At 38.5% G+C, this 22,384-nt stretch overlaps 1 protein-coding gene across 1 annotated transcript in view; it reads left to right on the top strand.

The window, feature by feature from the left end:
• The window catches only part of RYR2 (ryanodine receptor 2), a 510,050-nt gene that overhangs the window by 439,029 nt on the left and 48,637 nt on the right, over positions 1–22,384 (top strand). The window contains exons 85-89 of the mRNA XM_073793696.1: positions 9,929–10,009; positions 11,195–11,283; positions 12,692–12,820; positions 17,170–17,274; positions 19,749–19,830. Coding sequence (XP_073649797.1) covers positions 9,929–10,009; positions 11,195–11,283; positions 12,692–12,820; positions 17,170–17,274; positions 19,749–19,830 — 486 coding nt within the window. The remainder of the gene's footprint in view (positions 1–9,928; positions 10,010–11,194; positions 11,284–12,691; positions 12,821–17,169; positions 17,275–19,748; positions 19,831–22,384) is intronic.

Genomic DNA, 22,384 nt, shown 5'->3' with positions numbered 1-22,384 from the left:
ACTCATTTAAAAGTTCATAGTTAGACACCCATGCAGGTCACACCCAAAACCCAATCTTCCATGTTGGTCATTGATTCCTTTTTATTCCAGATCTACTGTCAGTGGTCTTTCCCCTAGTTGGGTAGTAAGTAAATATCCCTTATTAGAGAATTATCTATAAAATTCGAAACCACATGGATGAGCCACATTAGAAAATGTTTGACTTTCTTTGGCCACTTTAGCAAACTGTCAGGCTTTCAAATTCTTCTGTCTCCTTAGGTTAGTGATGCTTTCAGATCCTTCAGTCCACCACTAGTCTTACTATCTCCTCCCTTTTAGCCCAGTTATCCTTCTATCTCATATATCCATGTCTTTGCAAGTCCAAATTGTTTCATGAAATACAGAGTAATTTTTGTGTTTAAATAACTCTGATCACTTAATTTACATGTGCATGAAAATAATGACTCACCGATTCTTAGAGCTTTTCTCTCTATAAATAGATGTATCAACTAGAAAATTCAGCACACAGTGCATTTAAATCAGAAATAACTATTGTTGCACATTCGTTTTGGTATTTATTAAGAAGAAAGTATCTTCACTATTTTTGGTTTTGACTTGTTTTTATTCTTTTGTGTTTGATTTTTAAATTAATTTAGTTTGAGTCAGGCCCTGTGTGTTTATCTGTTTTTGTTTGTTTGGTCTGGTTTGGAGTTGTCATCTTATCAATGTATTAGTTTTGGAACATTGGGTCTTCTATAAAACTAATCTTATTGCAAAAAATAAATTTTCTCCCCTCTGCCATTTGTAGTCTGCTTGCCTTTCCGAAATATTTTAGAATTCACTAATCTCTCTAATTATCTCTGTATATTTTTGTTCTCACAATAGGAAAAAAATTAGCTGCATTTTTCTTCCGGTATTTTAAAGATTATCATTTATACATATGCTAACACTGCTGCTTCTGTATATATCACCTGTGTAATTTTATTTTCTGCTTGGCATTTGAACGTATAGGTTCAGTAATCAAGTATTCGTCACGCGGTTATTTAATTGGGTTAGCTACCTTCAAGAAAAATCACCAGCAGAATTCTGAACTTACTTAGGTTTTTTGAAAATGGACATCAAGCCAAATGTCTTCGTTACTCACCTTTGTGTCGACAGTTAACAACACCTGGCCTTGAGGGGCCCATCTGGAGAACTCAGAGCCATGACAAATCCCAGCTCCCATTGACTGCATGCCTCTGATGTCTCACAGAAGTCCTGGGCATTTTCCAGCTGGAAAGTGCCTAAAAATGAGTCAGTTCTCTATCCAAAGTCTGACTTCCCTGTCATGGAATTAGAAATCAATTTCATTTTCCCCTGCAGTTTTTAGCTAATGTACCAGAGGCTCTGAACACAATTCCATTCATCATTCTGAATCACTCTTTACATCAGCTCCCCACAAAGAAATAGTGACCACCCAGGTTTATTTTACTGGGCCTCCTAGCCACTGTCAACCAGATATAGATGAGAATAACATTTGTGAGGCCCAAATCAGAAATAACTGATGAGAGTGACCATCCTAATGTGAGAATTAGTTCTGTCTCTCAATATGAGGTTGGTTTGATTAGTTTACTCTTTTTAAAGACACACACAAAAATAATTGCCCAAATTGATTAACACGTTTTCTATTTTATTTCCTTACAAACAGCAAGGCAAAAACAAACTCTCAACTTCTTTCTTTTTCCCCATTTCCTTTTCTTTCGACTACCGTCAATGTACTATTCTCCCTTCCTCAGTCATCACTCATGAGCGTGGTAATTATTAAAAATGAACTGCCTTTTCTTCATTTGCTCCTTTATTTGTTGTTAGCTTTGTGTCCAGTCTTGATAGTGACAGTTTTTGTGCATTCTTTCCTTTTATAGACCCTTTTAACAAGTAGATTGTTTACTTCCCATCATTATGCATCCTTTTCCTTTTAAAACTTATATTTCAAGCTTTCCTTTTTTTTTTTTCTCATCCTATGAGGATGTGCAGCTATTAACATATTAGACCTGAAGGGGCAACAAGCATTTAAATGATGGTTTTAGATTTGTTTGGTTCTGTTCTTTCATTTAAAAAAAGTTCTGGTGGACCCAGTGTTTGCAGCTGTTGTGTAAATGAATGAATGTGTGCAAGAGTCTCCCTGTGGCATTTCTGTCTTGGACATACTGTGGCTTTATGGCTGTACCAAGTGGTGCACGGGAAAATCAGTGCCGATCCAGTGTGTGCTATGAACAGCTGAGTCTCATCTTAGCCATTGGGCTCTGCTACTTCCCTTCCAAGTATTGAGAGATCTGTAGAGTTTTTCTCTATTCTTTGAAAATATCACACATTAAAAACCTTCTACCATAAAAACAAATTTTCATTCTTGAGACCGAATTTAAAGAACTGTAGAAACAGTAGCAAATGTTCACTCTTCAAGCTAGGATAATAACAAAGATGGCACTGGTGTTGCAAAGTAGTCTCTAAAAGACATGACATACGATGGTGATAAAGAAGGGATGAGATTTTTTGAATGGTACCTAGTATGTCAACAGGGCTTCAGAGATTAAGTTGTGCTTTCTGAATACACACCGTTGCCTTCACCAAAATATCTTTCTGGAGAATATGCAGTGACCACTCATTCGCTGTAATGAATGGTACACTATTTCCCAGATTGAGAACACCTATACTGACTCTTTCTTTTGGCATACTTTTAAAATTTCTGTTACACGACCATTCTTTTAAGCTTCTGCAACTATTAAGAGTTTGTACTCTCAAAGGAGAAAGGACATGGGGCATCCCTGTTGAAAAGCAGAAAAGGCTGAAAAATCTAAATCTGTTAGTGATATCCTTGCTTCAGAGCTTAAGGCTTGTGCAGTATAGGCTCAGGACTGAGAAAAGAATCTGATAGATATAAATCTGCATCCTAACCAATTATCTTTATTAAGCTCAGTCTCTTCCCGATGATGATAAAAGGACCATAAATTATATTGCCATGGAAAATGTATAACTTGAATACATGAACTTTTTCATACCCACAACTTTCCCATGAGGTATTTTTCCTATTTTATAAATAAGGAGAGTGAGGGAGAGAAAGATAACATGGCTTGTCCAGGGTCACACAGCGAAGTGGCAGGGTCAAGGCTGAAATGCAGGCATTCTTCCTGTCTTTAATTTGCCCATTCCACATGCCTACTCCCTTCCCCCCCATCCTTCAGTAGTCTTTGGGGGGCTTATTTTGTGTCCAGCACGTTGGCTTAGGTAGAATTGTTGGTCCCTTAATGTAATGTCTCCTTTCAAAGACACCCATCTATTGCCGATTTTTGCATCCACCGTTGAAGTTTTAATATCACTTTTAAGCTTTTTACGGTTACACATGACATTCTTCATCTGGGGTTGAGATACCATCAGGGAATATGTGCTTCTTTAAGCTTTGTATACAGCTGTCCCTCTGTATCCATGAGGGCTTGGTTCCAGGACCCTCCCCTTCCTCCCCCCTCCCCCAGCAGATACCATAATCCACAGATGCTCGAGTCCCTGATACAAAGTGGCATAGCACGGCCATACCTCTGTATCTGCAGATACAGAAGGACCACTGTATCTGGATCTCAGACTAATTGTTTATATTCTTTTCTCTACACTGGTACTGTCCTGTAGCCCTATCCCACCTTACTAAATTTCCCCCATTTCTACAAAAGCCTGGACCTCCCCCTTGTTTGTTTTTTTTTTTTTTAAAAAAAAAGGTTCTTAAGCAAATGTGTTTAGATTTGTCACGTGCTCAGTGTTGTCCTCTCTGTATATTTTTTAGTCCTGTGTGTTTTCTTTTAACATAGAGTGAAGTTCAAAACCAAAAACCTATATAAATCTTTGAAATTTCATTCCATCCTTGGATTTCTAATTTGTTTTTCCTCAGTACCGTTTAACCTCATTAGTAATTCATGATGAGCTTGAAAGTGCAATTTTCCTTCTTTCAAACGTCTTCTTGGAATATAGTCGAAGATACTGCATTTGATTTTTGATCATTTTGCAGGGATCCTTGACTTCGTAAGCAAGATGAAATTGCGAAGCTGATCTGATTCCTCAGAAATTGTTTGATTTTCTAAACTGTTATATAAAACATTAATACAAGTTAAGCTTCTCAAATTTCCACCTGTAACTGATAACGTGTTGCATTGAGGTTCTTGCCGATATATTTATAGTGACCTCATGAAGTTTATGTGAAGTTGAAGATAAAAGGATTCCGTTTAATTAATTAATGAAAGGGATAATTAAAGCAATCTTTAAATATTGGCTACCCTAATTTTTCGTTAGTGTTTTTAGTGCTTAATTATTTTTTGGCTTTCTCCTGCCCCAGATTTTCAGAGTACTTTCCCAGGTATAATCCAGTGCTAACATCTGGGTTCTGACTATATTTCTTTGCAGTTCCTATGGGTAAACGTTCTCTTCAAGAAAAAGCCTGTAGTTCATGGCACTAAATAGATTGTTTTTTAACATCCTTGCAGTTTTTAAACTTTGAAGCAGTCATTTAAATTTGAGTGGCTATTACGTGCTAGACACTGTCCTAGGCACTGGCGTTCTATAGGAGTCCAGTATCGTGTAGACAGACTTGTAAACAAGCGACTTCAGAACAATGCCCTCTGTGTAAGAGAGAACTGAGTTGATACTTTGCCAGGGATGGGGAAGTGTCACCATAGACATAACACGTAGCCTGAAGTAGAAGTTTATCTGGTAGATAAGGAAGGCAAAGAAAGGCATTCCAGTGGAAGGAATTAGCATCAGCGTATGCAAAGTTTAAGGTACAAAACATATCAGAGGACAGTAACCACAACCTGGTGCGGTTGAAGAGAAATGAACCCCCTAGAAGATGGAAAGATCGCTTGTGAGAGGTGCTGAAGGACCTTCCTTGCTCTTTCCAGGCATTTGTACTTTCTTTCTGAGACCCTGGAGAGCCATTAAAGAAATAACACTTAAGGGATACATTATGTTTTGTGTGATGATCCGCCTGGAATTAAATTCCTACATTCACTGTTCAAAATGCTTCCAGTAGAACCCAATCACCCTAAAAGGCACAGATCTCTCCTTTCTCAGTAATGCTAGCGTATTAAATAGGCATGGAGTTCTCCGAAGGTAGTGGTCACCACCATTTCCTTCACGGCAGCTGGGGAACTCTGCTTAACGGTAGATTGCAGGGAATGCTTCAGAGTATGCTTTCCATAATTACTGTTACAGGAGTCAGTCTGTTTGTCAGGAAGAGTGTTATAATTGGATTGCCTATAGCTGTTGTTGTCAGCACCAGGGTGTAAGATGGGTGTCCCGTGTGAAGACACGGAGATCAGTTAGGATGCTGGTGGATGGAATGGGTGAAGGACATAAAGGATTTCAGTTAGAGTAATGACAACTGAAAGGCACTAAGAGAAGGCTACAAGAAGATGCACACTATTGAATATTAGATATAGGATGGATAAACAACAAGGTCCTACTGTATAGCACAGGGAACTATATTCAATACCCTGTGATAAACCATAATAGAAAAGAATGTGTATATATATATATCTGAGTCTCTTTGCTGTACAACAGAAATTAATACAACATTGTAAATCAACTATACTTCAGTAAAAAAAAGAAAGAAAAAAAAAGAGACGGCTATAAGAGAAACAATCTGCAAATCATGTTTGAAAGCAAAAGATTTCTTCCCCCACAGCTAACCTATAACTTTAATTCTGTGTTCCATCGGTCACACCTAACTTTCTTCACACACAGTGGTCGTTGGTATTATCTAGGAATGCATTTTATACACTGGTGTCAGGTTGTTACCTCAGATTAAATACATGCACTTAATGGAATTATGAATGATTTATCGTATTCACAACCCACCAGTATTCTATATTTTAGAAATCTAAAGGTTGTTTTTTAATGACTGCATGCCATTAAAACTTCACATTTATTCCTACTGTGTTTTGCATATTTCAAAGCAACTGTACTTGTTTGGACCAATTTGATTCTCCCAGCGGCCCTGTGAATTCAGGAAGTCAGGAGACTGTTAATTTCCATATCAAAATGATGAAACAGAGACTCAGAAAGGTGAATTGACTTTTCTAAAGCCACGTGTCTAGAATATGGTTTTCCTTGGGTTCTAAAATTCATAAAAACAAGTTAGGAGTTCACAATTTAAATAATGTACAATAAGTGTAATGATTGTTAGTCAGAGATTGATTGCTGATGTGAGCTCTGTGAAGTGTAGAAACTATTGCACACTGGATTCAGAAGGACCATACAATATCGAAATTACCTGTTTATTGCCTGACTGTGACCTTCTTAAGGTTAGGGATTGTGTCCATTGGTCTTTTCTGTCCCTAGCACCTCACAAGGTGCCTAGCATATAGGAGACTGTGAATGTTTGCTGAAGTTTACTGAATTCAAGTCCTTTACTTGTTAACAGCTGTAGGACAGTAGTCAAGTTAACTTAATTTCTCGGTTGTTTACCAAACCACAAAATGGGATCGTATCACCTCATTTGTAGGATTTTTGTAAACCTGAAATGAAATGTGAGAAAATATATCTAGCACAATGCCTAGCACACCGTAGTCACTAACTAAATGTGAATCGTAAATCCATTTCAGATTTTTTATTCTTCGTTAGTTGAGCTGTAATATTATTCAAGCAGCCATATTTAGACCATTTAAGCAATGGTATTAAAACTACCCACATGGAATCAAATACCTGACTTTTCACTATTTAAAAATATTTTTAACCTTTATCCTTCAGTGTTTTCATATACAAAATAAATACTTAAGTCCTCTAAAGATTAGTAAGTAATCAGAATTATTTCCTCCATGGCAATGGGGGGCCCTTGAGAGCTGTTTAACGATAGATTACAGGGAATTATTTGATGCAGCCAGTGTCATGTTTCATGCTACTCACCCCTTTTATCTCTGCATCATTAGAGATGCTGACCCTACAACGATGGCAATCTTAGTCTTCTGGAGTCAATTGTTTATATATATATTAGTCTTTTTATTTATTTCATTAATTTTAGAACAGTTATTGATAATTATTAACAGTTAAATCAAGCTTTGCCTGGAGATAAGTCTGCAGACTTTGAGCTATATCCATGGATATTCTAAGTAAAAATTCTAAGTAAGAACAACTGTTTTTATTGAACTTAAACACTTGTGTACTTTTCTATTAGTTGGATAAACCGATTGTGAGTAGAAAAGCCTTTAAAAGTGTGATTACTTTTTACTGGTAGCTTGAACAAATAAGGTCTACCTAATATTATTTCCAGGTGAAAACTTACATTTTTGAAAATATTTGGTCCATTAAAATTAAGGTGGCTTTTTGAAAATATAAACACATTTAATACCTATGTTCACATAACTATATTTATCGTGTAGGCATGTTGTTCCCATCTTTATTTAGTGTCATTACCACTGCTACTAATAATATTAACCTCTCCACAATTGATAAAAAATGGTCATATAGATTGTGCAGAGCCAGTGAGGTAGACAGTGTACACTTTACATTCATTTTATAGGTGAGAAAACTGAGGCACAAAGAACAAACTCATCATCACAACGGTATTGAAATAACTCTCCCTTTACTACAGTGTTAGAAACTATAAGCCCCTTATAATTAAAAATAAAACCAAAGGAATGCCCTTCACACTATCTGCATTTGGCCATCATGCAGCTATTGCAAATAATATTTTTAAAATGTAAGAGCACTTTCAACTACATTTTACTCCATTTTGTTATTTATTATCAACCTTAGTTTCCATCTTACAATGGAATTTCTTTTGCATACATCACAAAATAGACTGTTGCTCGTGTACCTTCTGCAGACATAAAGCCATCATCCATCTCTGTTCCTGCACTGCCTACATGCAGCATGGGCGATGGCAGCATTTTAATCAGATAGTAATGTGTTCATTAAGCAATAGCACCTTAGTGGATACGATAACCTGGTGTCAGCTGATGGGAAATGAAGTCTTGACCTGCCCCTCCCCCCCACCCCGACTTTCCCTCTTGTTCTGCTGTGTGCAGCGTGTCCTATGTAAGAAGTTACTCGTATGTGTTTCGGTGTACAGTCCGGAAAATACTGTGCATGCCAACAGAAAAAAAACCTTATGTTATAAATCAATGTGCATCGTACAGAACATTTTCAGGCACACTGGTAGACTACATGTTAATTTATTTGTGTTAACTTTTCTGAATACTTTCTACCAAGGGTTACTTACTCCACATTGAATATGTGAACATTGGAAGTATGTCCGTGGTTTTGTTGATTCAATTTTCTGAGAAACGGAAAAACCAAAACAAAACATTTTAGATGGGTTCACAAGGAGTCAATAAGTCTGTGTAACTAACTCATAACAGTTTGATTTAAATAGCATTTTAAAGTATCTTCATGAAATGATACTAAGTGTAATCAATGAAGAGTGTAGCTTATTAGCCTAGGCTGTTTCCTTTTTTCCTATCCTGTCATGAACGTGAACATGGAGGAATGGGCTTATCAGCCATGTATTGAGATTCAAAACGATGTGCATTTAACACATTAAACTTGCCACATCGCATTTGTAGACGTGGTGATCTTAATTTGGTCACCAAATATAATATCTTGCAGGCCAACAGGGAAACCAGTACAGTGATTTTATGTACTTTTTTTAATGTTTATATTAGTTTTCAAAATGGTTTTGCTTCCTAACCCTCCCATTATATGAAGCCTCTCACTTTGAAAGTCACAGACTGCAGACTGGTAAGTCCATCAACTCTCTGTCATTATGATCATTCGTAATTTTAGTTCCAGTAAACACATGATCATTGCATAGCTTTCTTTCTTAGCCCAAAGTATTTCCAGTCTGAAAAGTTATTATTATTTTTTTAAATACATGAGTATATTCATTCACTTGCCAAACAACATTTCTTTTTTTTTTTTTTTTTGGTCATTTTGCTTTCTAAACAAATTGAGATTCCAGAGCATACACTCATAATGTTGACAGTGTTTTTTTCACGGACACTCTATGCTTTTAAAATCAGCTTTCATTTGTGTGGTGCCTGTTTTCTGTTTGTTTCCTTCTTTGTGTTTTTGCTTTCAAAGTAACTTGTGATCAAGATACATTTAAATGGAAATGTAGATGAAAGATCGGAACCCTTTTCTGAGGCTTCATCCTTGCCCCACACGTAGAGTTAGTGTTGAAATGATGCAGAGCACCTCCTATGGCACTGAGATGCCCTCCGTTTCACATTTCTTTGTTAGATTTAGCTCTCCTAGCAGGAGCCAGCAAAGTTTATCCTTTGGTTTGGTATTTAGAATTAGGTCTGCTTGTCAGTTCTTCCTCCTCTGGAAGGAATGCTCCAACCAATGAGCTCTCTACTTAGACAAGCTCATGAGAGAGTGAAGTGAAATGAGTTAAAAAACATTTTCCAGTCATCCAGAGTTTTCACAAAAGTCCTTTAATTAATATTTGAATAAAAGAAACTCTTGGTCCTGTTTTATGTATGTACTGAATACTTCTGCAATGAATCATTTGATCAGACTCTGGGAACAAAGCAGACTTAACTTCCACATTTGTAAGAGACGCAGAGATCATTCCTACACAGATCTTACCAAAAAGGAAAAAAAGAAAGATAGAAAGAAAGAAAAAAAAAGTTTAAGTCTCTAATCTCTTCAGGTTGTTTCTAAAATGTTGCCAAACCCATGCTGCTACTTTTAACAGAGAGATAATCTGAGTTTTTAAGATCCAAGTGTTCTTTTCTTAGCAAGAAAAAGTGCATCTATCTGTCAAGCGCATGATCTTATGAGCTTCAGATAGAAAAGTGGCTATGATTTGTGACTGTTTTGGGTTCAGAACGATGCTACATCAACATGCAAGTTTGATGGAGGTGGGGATAGAAAGGGAGGGCGAGGCTAAGGTGGTTGATAACATTGGGTTCCTCTGGACTTCCTGCAGGAGAAAAGGTTCTGCAGGATGACGAATTCACCTGTGACCTCTTCCGCTTCTTGCAACTGCTTTGTGAGGGACACAACTCAGGTTTGTGAGACCCCAGACCATCGGTGGTACCCAGAAATAAGCATTTTGAAGCAATAATAGGAGTCTGTTAGTTCCAATTATGCTTCTTCCCTTGGGTCAAGAAACAGTACTTGAACATTACCTGCTGCGTAGGCGCTGGGAAATTTTCTGTATCGCGTTGCCTCTTTCAAAGTCCTTTGCTAGCCCTTTCATTTAATTCTTTTTTTTTCCTTTAATTTATTTATTTATTTATTTATTTATTTTTGGCTGCACTGGGTCTTTGTTGCCACGCACGGGCTTTCTCTGGTTGCGGCGAGCGGGGGCTACTCTTTGTTGTGGTACACAGGCGTCTCACTGTGGTGGCTTCTCTTGTTGCAGGACACAGGCTCTAGGCTGCGTGGGCTTCAGTAGTTGTGGCTCGTGGGCTCTAGCGCACAGGCTCAGTAGTTGTGGCACGCGAGCTCAGTAGTTCTGGCGCACAGGCTAAGTTGCTCTGCAGCATGTGGGATCTTCCCGGACCGGGGCTCGAACCCATGTCCCCTGCATTGGCAGGCGGATTCCTAGCCACTGCGCCACCAGGGAAGTCCCTCACTTAATTCTTATTAGTTGTTCTCATGCTAGAGAAGACAGCTGATAGGTGAAGAAAGTTGTAGATCAGATAGATAGCTATAGAGACATACGTAGCTCTGCTTCTTTTTTTACCACGTATCTTACTGGGGGAATCTACTTCATTGTGTAACTTTGCATGATGTATTTACATTCATTTTTCATCTATCTGGTTCTCCACCAAGCTTGTGTATCCGTGAAGGTAGGAACTTGATCTTGATTTTTGCTTCCCCAGCACTTAACACAGTACTAAGGAATAAGGGATTATGGAATAGATCATTTAATTACTCTGTCCTACAGGATGGAAGTTGTTTTCAGTCATTCACATGCCCAGAGCCCTAGAGCTAGGAATCAAGAAACAGGTGTTAGCAACCTCTTAGATGAAATTTGAATATTGATATTCTGTGAAGCACCTAGATTTGTTTTTGAGGTACTCACTTTGTATGGAAAATATAAATTATTCAATATTAAAACTATCAGATTAACAGTGTACGTAGCCATGGTGATTTTGCTGGAGACATCATTTGCTTTTGGAGTTATTCAAAGGACTCATTTTACAGTTTTGAATGTGCTTTAATAACATCTTTTCATCTTACGTAGATTTTCAAAATTATCTGAGAACTCAGACTGGCAACAATACGACTGTCAACATAATCATCTCTACCGTAGACTACCTACTGAGAGTTCAGGTACGTTGCTTTACGTTAGTAACAAATTAAGGGGTTGGTTGGTTGGCAAGATATGGTGGGGTCGTGAAGCTGCCATGTTGAAATGTGTTTTGATTTATGAGGTCAGAATTTGTAGAGATATTTTGTCTTTGATCACAGTCTTTCCCATGTCTTAGGTTGAAACTGCCACTATTGTCTTGGCCTCTGATCCTGGCTCTCACTTGGCTTATTTTCTTTCTATAAGTGGGAATATTTTTTTCCTACAGTTTTTAACTTGATGGCATTTTAAATTCCTTTTCAATTGGTAGAGCATGAACATGCTCTGTTCCTTCCTCTACAGTTGATAGATAAATAGGAGAAGGATATTTGAAACGTTACTAAAAATGGGAAAGAAAGGCTTTCAAACTACTTACCATACACTTAAATTTAATAGCATAAGGTTAGTTCTTTTCAGCTCTTGAAATATTCGCATCAATTTAAAAATTCAGCTTAACACGTCATCACTTAAAAGTATCTTTGATAGTGTAGTAATGGTTTACACATTACGAGAGCCGAATCTGAAGGTGTAGGCCTCTTAATAAGATTTTATATAACTTTTATTTCCCTCCCTTTATTTATAAGGAAGTCAGGTATAGTACTTTTAAACACTGCAAATTCAAACTCTGTTTCTCCCTTAATCTTTGCATATGTAAAAGCACAACACTCTTACTTAAAGCTTAATGAGAAAAAAGTCCATTTTTGAAGCAAATATATCAAGAAGCATTGCTGAAAATATATTTGTGATTTTCAAAATCATGTCTCAAAACCTAAATGGTAGCCCAAATTGTATTACTCATTTAGGCAACTAAAGTGCCTTCACAATATAAGTTGTTGTTGAATATATCCTGTTTGGAAAGATTGATCTTATTTAGATGTTTGTTTACAGTTGTTGTCAGTATTTATAAGGAGTCCAGCTAGTTTCTTCAGGGGCAGTTACACAAGCCAGGAACATCCTGGAATTCTCATCAAAGAAATGTTATTGGCTTTGCTGGAGAAAAAGGAGACCAAATGTCTGGAACCCAGAAATATTGTTCTATGATTTGTCTAATTTCTGTGCTCACACAGTAAACACCTAACTGCTCTATGGATAAATATGCATTAATGTTATGAATCCTTATGTCTGTGAAGTTCAAGGTCATCAGAGACAGAAAGTCATTTTAAAAGCTAAGTTTTCTACTTCTAATCTTCTCTCCAGTTGTTATTTATATCTAGGGAGGATGTCACCATATTTTATGTTTAGGAAAATCATTGACAATAGTACTTACCTTGCAGATATTTTTGTTTGCTTCCAATCTGTTATTTAAAATGATTTCCTATTACTGAGTCCAGAACTGGACAGGTCTTTGGTAGCTTCAGATGGTGCCTTAATCCTCTCATGTCTCTTTTCCAGGAATCAATCAGTGACTTCTATTGGTATTACTCTGGGAAAGATGTCATTGATGAACAGGGACAAAGGAATTTCTCCAAAGCGATTCAAGTAGCAAAACAAGTCTTTAACACGCTTACAGAGTATATTCAGGTAAACCTTTAAACGTTTCTGTTATTTGAAGAAGGAAAGAAAGAGAGAAAAGAGAGTCAACTGGTTAGCATTGAATTCCTTGGAAAAATGCAATATGTCTAAAGTATTTTCCTGCTCTCATCCACATTCTTACTGACCCCTTCCATAGATTCTTAGCCAGTTGGCCATTTAAAATACTCACTTGAGATGTGAATTTATATGGAATGAACCTGCTTTACCACTTGGTAGGTTGGGATGTCATGAACCCCTTCAAGACATGAACCATGATGTTGACTGTTTCATACTTCCAGGGTCTGGTATATATATATTAAGCACTCAATAAATATTAAGGAAGGAGGGGAGAGAAGAAGTGAAGGAGAGAGGGCAGAGTTGTAAACCACTGTTTATAGTATTCCAGTGAAAATAAGGAAGAAGTTTCATAGAAACTTTATGAAAAAGAAAACAGCATTTAAAACTTCATTTTAATACATGTATGTGTGTATTGTTGACTGAAAAAAAATGGGCAACCTAGGAGTTGAGAATTATGTTTTATCTAGAGGACTTACTGAGGACTTAAGCCTGGGATGCAGCCTCAGATAGCTTTGAGGGACTGCTCCGAAAAGGTAAGGGAGGCTATGTAGGATATATAGGGTTTTTTGGCGAAAACAAACAAACAACAACAAAAAAAAACAGGGAGTCCGAACATCAAAAGATTACTGTTAATTAAAGAAAATCAAACATCTTAAGTTAAAGAATTTAGTGCTTTTCTGTGTATGGGAAGATGCAAGAATCTGGGCTCACTGAAATCATTCCTTTGATGGGAACCTTAAATACCTAGGGCCAGTATCTTGCATTTCTCCATCCTGAATCCCCTCAGGGTGCACAGTCAGGGGGCAGCTGCAGTAGCTGATGTCTTGGTGGTGGCAACATCCTTTGTTTACTGAAACGGCAGGCAACATTCTTTGTCCAGAGTATATTTACACACATATCTGTGTGTGTGTATATATAAAATTATATAACATGATAATGTATATAATATAGGTACAATTCCAAATTCCGTGAATAATATACCTTTTTTTTTTTCACCTTGATTTGCTTTCTATTCTTCTTGGGGTAGACTTCTAGTCTTTTTTTTTTTTTTTACATCTTTATTGGAATATAATTGCTTTACAATGATGTGCTAGTTTCTGGTTTATAACAAAGTGAATCAGTTATACATATACATATGTTCCCATATATCTTCCCTCTTGCATCCCCCTCCCTCCCACCCTCCCTATCCTACCCCTCTAGGTGGTCACAAAGCACCGAGCTGATCTCCCTGTGCTATGTGGCTGATTTCCACTAGCTGTCTATTTTACGTTTGGTAGTGTGTATATGTCCATGCCACTCTCTCACTTTGTCACAGCTTACCCTTCCCTCTCCCCATATCCTCAAGTCCATTCTCTAGTAAGTCTGTGTCTTTATTCCTGTCTTACCCCTAGGCTCTTCATGACATTTTTTTTTCTTAAATTCCATGTATATGTGTTAGCATATGGTATTTGTCTTTCTCTATCTGACTTCCTTCACTCTCTATGACAGACTCTAGGTCCATCCACCTCATTACAAATAGCTCAATTTCGTTTCCTTTTATGGCTGAGTAATATTCCATTGTATATATGTGCCACATCTTCTTTATCCATTCATCCGATGATGGACACTTAGGTTGTTTCCATCTCCTGGCTATTGTAAATAGAGCTGCAATGAACATTTTGGTGCATGACTCTTTTTGAATTATGGTTTTATCAGGGTATATGCCCAGTAGTGGGATTGCTGGGTCGTATGGTAAGTTTTTTAAGGAACCTCCATACTGTTCTCCATAGTGGCTGTACCAATTTACATTCCCACCAGCAGTGCAAGAGTGTTCCCTTTTCTCCACACCCTCTCCAGCATTTATTGTTTCTAGATTTTTTGATGATGGCCATTCTGACCAGTGTGAGATGATATTTCATTGTCGTTTTGATTTGCATTTCTCTAACGATTAATGATGTTGAGCATCTTTCATGTGTTTGTTGGCAGTCTGTATATCTTCTTTGGAGAAATGTCTGTTTAGGTCTTCTGCCCATTTTGGGATTGGGTTGTTTGTTTTTTTGTTATTGAACTGTATGAGCTGCTTGTAAATTGTGGAGATTAATCCTTTATCAGTTGCTTCATTTGCAAATATTTTCTCCCATTCTGAGGGTTGTCTTTTGGTCTTGTTTATGGTTTCCTTTGCTGTGCAAAAGCTCTGAAGTTTCATTAGGTCCCATTTGTTAATTTTTGTTTTTATTTCCATTTCTCTGGGAGGTGGGTCAAAAAGGATCTTGCTGTGATTTATGTCATAGAGTGTTCTGCCTGTGTTTTCCTCTAAGAGTTTGATAGTGTCTGGCCTTACATTTAGGTCTTTAATCCATTTTGAGCTTATTTTTGTATATGGTGTTAGGGAGTGATCTAATCTCATATTTTACATGTAGGAGCCGAGTGCTTCTGATGGCTCTCTTGACCCCTCTTCTCTCCATGGTGTAAAGGGAAGCGGGCAGCCATCTCCTCTCCTGCGGCAGCAGGGGTGGAGGCTGGGAGGCCCGGCACCTGCAGAGCTCTTTCCAAAGTCTTTCCCTTTTCGGCTTCAGCGCCTTTATATCTTTGAGGTAGAAAGATCTACTTAGTTTCCTTTCGCAGGTACTGAATCGAGCACCTTGCTTTTGGAATACTGAGATACTTGGCACTTACTGTCTTTGTTACTGAGCTAAACTTAGGTCTGCCCACCCTCGCGCAGTAAAGTCAATCTACTGACACCCGGTGGTGGTGAAGAGAAGTGCAGCGCCTATTGCAGGCGCCAAGCAAGGAGTCCAGGGAGCCTAGTGCTTAAAAGGCCTGAACTCCCTGAAGGCTTTCAGGAGAAGGTTTATAAAGACGGGGAGGGACAGGGCTTGTGGGGTGTGTGATCAGCTCGTGGACATTCTTCTGACTGGTTGGTGGTGAGGTAATTGGAAGTCAGCATCATCGACCTTCTGATTCCAGCCAGTCTGGGGTCTCCGTGCTTGTGGGCAGCCTGCACTTCACTTCCTCCACCTGGTGGGCGTTTCCGTATCTGCCATACAGCTCAAAGGACATGGCTCAAAGGACATGGCTCAGAATATTATCTATAGACCTTGAGAAGAAACTAAAGGTCCTTGACTTGGTTTAATGGCTAAAGTATTATTTTGTCTCGCTTGACTGTTTTCCTTTCTTTCTGCATTTGTTCACTTCTTTCATTAAATGTATTCTTTGACTAAAGGTTTTCTACAGTCAAAAGGAAGGCAGAGGACATGGGTGGGTGTCTATTCTGGGAAGGAAGGCCTCATAGGGTCCCACTGGGTTACATCTTTTATCCTCAGCTGTAGGGCCTCAAGTGTAGCTTGATAAAGGACAGAGTTTCATGTCAACATCTTTTCAGGATCTTCAATGCAGTCCTCTCTTCCAGTCACTCGTCTCCAGTCTAAAACCTGAAACATTTTAATGTGCTCTCCAACTTAAACTTATACTAAGCCATTTGTCTAATGAGTGAATGAGTTTTTTTTCTTTTGAAATATAATCCCTAGTATTTCTTTTCCTGGTTGATGTGGGTGTGTTTTCAAAACTTAGCGATTGTAGAATTTCTCCTTGGGAAGTAAGACTAGAAGTTGACTCCACCCAAACAGTCTCTGTTACAACTCTCACTCTAGTGTCACATAAAGATCACTTCTGAAGTGAAAGCTAAGAGAGCAAAGCTAGGTTCTAATTGTCTTGGATTCTGGGTTCCTAAAGTTAATGACTAAGTATTAATCTTTAAAAATCTCAATGGTTGTATGACTGGTAACCAGGATACGGCTGTACAATGAAGCGCTGAAGAGAATATTTTGTCCTCTCTATGAATGCTTTATCCAGGTTACTATTTAACAATAAGAAGTAAGTACCTCTCATATAAAGCATAATCTCAAATTCTTTTCACACAGGTAGTCACTTCTGATGATCTGACTTAGCTAAAATAACTTAGCTAAGATTTCCTCTAAAGAGAAGAAACCAAAGTCAGACAAAAATGAAATAATTCACCATTTTTCCCCAGTGTTTTAGTATTCCTACAGAAACAGAACATGAAAATCTTTGAGAAACTGTTTTGGGGATTTAAACATTTCAAGGAAGAATATGTTTGTCTCCTAAGAGTGCTATACCATTACAATCACTGTATATCTTTTGTTTGGGGCTCCTGTCTTTTCAGATAACATGCTGGTGATAAGATATGTCAGCACTAAGTCAACTTTGTCCCTATTATTGTGAAGTTTATTTTGGCAATTAAATTATCAAGAATGATTGTTGTTTGTCTGTTTCTGCCCCAGGGTCCTTGCACTGGCAACCAGCAGAGTTTGGCTCATAGCAGGCTCTGGGATGCGGTGGTGGGTTTTCTTCATGTGTTTGCCCACATGCAGATGAAGCTGTCTCAGGTAAATTCACTGTCGTCCAACCATCCTAAATGACACACTGGACACTGTGATCACTGGCAAATTAAGCATGCTCTCCTTTGTCTGAATATTCTCTTTCTTAGATGACTTCTTTATACAACTTTTACTCTACATTAAAAAAACCCATTTTTTTTAAATAAAAGAATTTTATGCAAAGCTGAGAAGAGGTGGAAGCCATTATTCAATTTTGAAAACAAAAGGGATTGAGGAATTGACTCTAATGGAGAAATAAAACATAGTCTCCAAACATTGTACATTTTACAGTCCTTTGTAGACCTACTTCTCCATGATTACTCACCGGAATTTTCCTCCTCCCTACAGATAATTGGAAGAGGATTTGTCATCTGTTCCAAATCCCTCGTTAAGGGGAGACAGTTTTCTTATAGGGTCATAAACAAGCAGCTGTTCTCAAAAGATGACACTCGCCCATTAACAGGACATTTTACTTTGTGAAAGTCAAAGAGAAAAAAAAATAGCCATGCAGACAGGCAAACAAAGAAGAAGCAGATTTTCCACCATGCTTTAATGTTAATTCGGGAGCATATCTTGAAAACATCAGAATGCTGTTTTCTCACTCGTGTATTGCATTTGGAGCTCAGAGTTACATAAACAGAAAAACTCTTAATATAAATCTTGAGTAAATATGTCCCTGTGATGCAGTGAATTTTGATGGGCTCTCCTGAGGCTGACATGTCTGTCGGGGTGTGGGTTTGTATCTTCCAGGTGTCAGGTAGAGGAGAGAATGCTAGATTCAAAGTCAGACGACTCCAGTCCAACTCCCATGATTTCATTCACGTGTCCCATCTCTCTTCCTTGAGTCTCCTTTCCTCCAGCAAAGTGAGGATACTCACATCTGCCCTCTGGCCTACAAGCAGGAAGATATCTTGGTCAAAGATAAAGCCAGGCACTGGTTAAAGTGGCAAGGACCGATTTAGTCAGTGATAACTGTTACTGTAGGGAAAACAACCTAGTGTGAGCTGAAGTCAACTTATACTTGTACAGAGGTGATAAGTGTTTTAAAGAGAGAAGGAGGGGGATTAGCAGGGTTCAGTAGAGTCAGGGAAGAGGAAAATTACAAAGCGTTGTTCAGTGTAAATGTGATTGGGCCAGCTGAATATTAAAGTCAGGATTCTACCCTCCCAGAGAGCCTGGGAGACAGGTTCTACTATCGTCAGGTGTTGGCTGGAACACACAGAAAATGTTTCTGGCAGTCTTGAGTTTTCTCAGGCAGGCACTCTAAGGGGGGCTGGGGTCATCCTAGGGATGCAGCCTTGAGCTGTTAGAAACTATGGTGGTGTTTTATTCAAGTCTTTATAGACCAAGATTAAAGCCTAGTTGGGAAGAGGGCCCAGAGGAGCTGGCTAGTTTGGTCAAGGAGAGAATCTTTGTCTGTATCTAGTTATTGGTAATCAACCAAGTAAGGAAATATCACGATGCTTTCAACTAATCGCTAATGACATTTTAGTAAGTAAAGGAAATCAACATGAACCAAATTTATACATTCACAGGAGAGTTCCGACTCAGATGTACTGCCATCATTTTATGAACATCTGGTGGTGCTACCTAGCAGTTGTTCAGTTTGTAGACCTAGTCAAGGTAACAACTATTTAGGAAGAAAAAGCCTCATCCTTCCAGCAGTGTTGAAATTTGGCTTCCTATGTAGGAAAATTCATATGAATAATATGATACCTTGTATTTTTTTTAAAAAAAGAAAGAGGGGTATAGTTTAAAATAAGAAAATCTGATGATTCATGAGGTCATAATGTAAATATAAGTACATTCCATATTTCCAGGCACGGAATCTAAGCATAGTGATGTTTGGACACAACATATCTTTGTAAAATAATTTTTTTTCACGGTGAAAAATGAAAAGCAAAACAAAATTTTAACGAGAGAAATATCTGAGAGCTTGATAAAATTGGTAAATTAAGATATTTTGTGCATTATTAATACAGGTAATACTTGTGTACATTTTTGCCTAGATTTATGTCAGATAAGTTTATCTCTTATCACTGTATGCCTGTGTTTTCCAGAATATGTTAATTTTTACAAAATATATAGCATCTTGGTGTAGTAAGTTAGAAAGCAGAAAAGACAAGTCCAGTCTTTACTCAAGTAGAAGAAAGATACCCAATGTGCAGAAGCACCTGCGTCTTGCCTACCTGGCCCCAGGGGTTCCACCACTGCTTTAGTTCTTCTGTCCTCTTGTTAGATTTATTCATTGTCCTTACAAATACTTCAATAAACGTGAGTTGGAATCAACAGTAAATACTCTTTAATTCTTACGTGTGTATTTTTAATCAGCTGCAGACTTACATTTGGCCTCCCTTTAGCTCTATATTGCTGTAAAGTGTCTGCTCTCGGGAGATCCATACTCTTTTTGTGAGAATAAGGATGACGTTCTTGCTGCATAGGTTTCCCATATTATCTCAGACGCAGTGTGTTAATTCTTTCAGGATTCCAGTCAAATTGAGCTGCTGAAAGAATTGATGGATCTTCAGAAGGACATGGTGGTCATGTTGCTGTCCATGTTGGAAGGTAGTTTTGATTTATATCTTCAAGTCCCCTTTAATCTTTTATTTTAAGGATTCCACACACGCTTGCTTTGGGTGTCAGCAGGCTGCAAAGGATAAAATATCAACGCTGAGATGGGACAGATACCTCCGATTTATTGCTGGCTTGATTACTCTTTTTCCAAGTTTGCTTTTTAAAAAAGAGAAATCCTGCCTATCTCAGTTTCCAAAACTACGGAATGAAATCACTAGTACTTCATTCGTAGTGATATTTTTCATTTCATAGTGATACCCCAGAGAGGATGCTCTTCAGACAGAATACCTAAAGAAGGTTTTATTTGTTTATCATTTTGTTTGTTTGTAACCAGTGGGGATTACAGACGTTTGGATACAGTCCAACTGTGTAAATTGCTGGTTTTGAGCTGACTGCCTTGTGACTCCTATGGGTTCTTAAAATTCTGCAGGAGGGGGCTTCCCTAGTGGCGCAGTGGTTGAGAGTCCACCTGCCGATGCAGGGGACACGGGTTCGTGCCCCTGTCCGGGAAGATCCCACATGCCGCGGAGCGGCTGGGCCCGTGAGCCATGGCCGCTGAGCCTGCGCATCTGGAGCCTGTGCTCCGCAGCGGGAGAGGCCACAACAGTGAGAGGCCCGCGTACCGCAAAAAAAAAAAAAAAGAAAGAAAAAAATCTGCAGGAGGAGAAGGCTCGGGAGAGCACCCTAGCCCACCAAGTCTAGTGACGGCCTAGTCTTCCCACCACATGCCTCTCTCTCGGGTTTTCATTCTCTCGCTTTTCTCTTTTCAACCTACTTTCCTTTGCTACTGCATTTTCTTTTCTGTCTCAGACAGTAAACGTAGTAGGTAAGAGCTTGGGTTCTGAGATCTGCCACCAATGCCCCATCCCACTTTGCCACGCAGGCAGCGTGACCCTGACACAAGTTACGTCTCCATTTTTCACTTTCCTCCTCTGTGAAATGGGGCTTATGATAGGCTGATGCAAGCATTTAGTGAAATCATGTGAATACAACCAAAGCAAATAAAAAATGTTTGCTATTATTAGTTCCCTGTCCTTTTTTCCTTAAATCCTTCCTAATCCCTCTCTCTGTTTCTCAGTCCGCCCTGCACTGCACAGCTGTACTTGGACTAATTAAGGCAGTAGGCACACCTCGCACGAGGACGTCAGCGATGCAGCATTTGCTTGAAGCCTTTAGTTGGCAGCCACTTTATACCCTTTGAGCACAGGATCCTTTTCCCATGACCTCAAGTTTTAGTCTAAATAATAATAACACCACAACCGTAATAACTGCGACAGGAACTGCAGGAATGACAACTTAAAATTAACCTTGTTTAATATGCCAGCTGCTGGTTTAAGTACTTTTTCATTCCTAATATCAGGTTTATGAATTGCATAGTAATATTACCACTGTTTTGCAAATGAGGAAACTGAGTGCAGAGAGGCTAAGAAGTCTGCCCAGGGAGCTCAGCTAACAGAGGGTGGGACCTGGATTCAAATCCCAATAGCATGGCTCCTGAGCCTATGCTCTTTTTTTTTTTTTTTTTGCGGTACGCGGGCCTCTCACTGTTGTGGCCTCTCCCGTTGCGGAGCACAGGCTCCGGACGCGCAGGCTCAGCGGCCATGGCTCACGGGCCCAGCCGCTCCGCGGCATGTGGGATCTTCCCGGACCGGGGCACGAACCCGTGTCCCCTGCATCGGCAGGCGGACTCTCAACCACTGCGCCACCAGGGAAGCCCCTGAGCCTATGCTCTTAACGCTGGTGTTTAATGCTTCACAAATGCACTCAGCAGACCCCTCACCATGCATCTTTTTCCTGATGCATGTCTTCGTGTTACATATCAAGCTCTGTTCATGGAATAAAAGCATTCGATGACTGTACCTTAGGATAACATCTCATTTCCTCAAGCTTATCCATAATCTGCCATTTTCTAATTATAAACATTCTGGACCATGAAGAAGTGCAGGGAGATCTTTTACATTTTAAATCAGAAAGAGCATCTAATTTGCTCTCAGAAGATCTGTTTCAAATCCAGGCCTTAGCCCTCAATAATCATGTCACGGCCAGCACATTAATTTAACCTTGCCAAACCTCAGTTTTCTCAATAGTAAAATCAGAATTAATAAAAACTACCTGCCTCACAGACATATGAATGTGAAATCAGGTAACGTTTATGAGCAGTGACATTTCAACCCAAAAGGTCTGTGCAAACACTCATTTTTATTATTAATATGAGACTGTATTTCAGTTTCTGGCTTTAGGATAATATAAATGTTTGCCCCATTTTTTTTTAATCCTAAAACACGTTGCTTTTTTTTTTTAATCCTAAAACACAATTAGAGGGAAAAAATGTCAGCTTTTCTTCACATATTGTTTTATGTGCGTTAATTACTTTGTAAATATGCTTTTGCTTGTGTTCATGTAATCACTCTTTGAAACGAGAGTTTACAAGTAATTACTCATCTTTTCCTTCGTACGTTGGAAGATAAACAAGGAGCTATCTTTGATTCAGATGTCATATAAGATTTATATTATATATTATATATTATAATTATATATTATTATA

Source organism: Tursiops truncatus, chromosome 16 (genome assembly GCF_011762595.2).
Source record: "Tursiops truncatus isolate mTurTru1 chromosome 16, mTurTru1.mat.Y, whole genome shotgun sequence".
Taxonomy (NCBI): domain Eukaryota; kingdom Metazoa; phylum Chordata; class Mammalia; order Artiodactyla; family Delphinidae; genus Tursiops; species Tursiops truncatus.
This window is presented reverse-complemented; position numbering and strand designations above follow the sequence as displayed.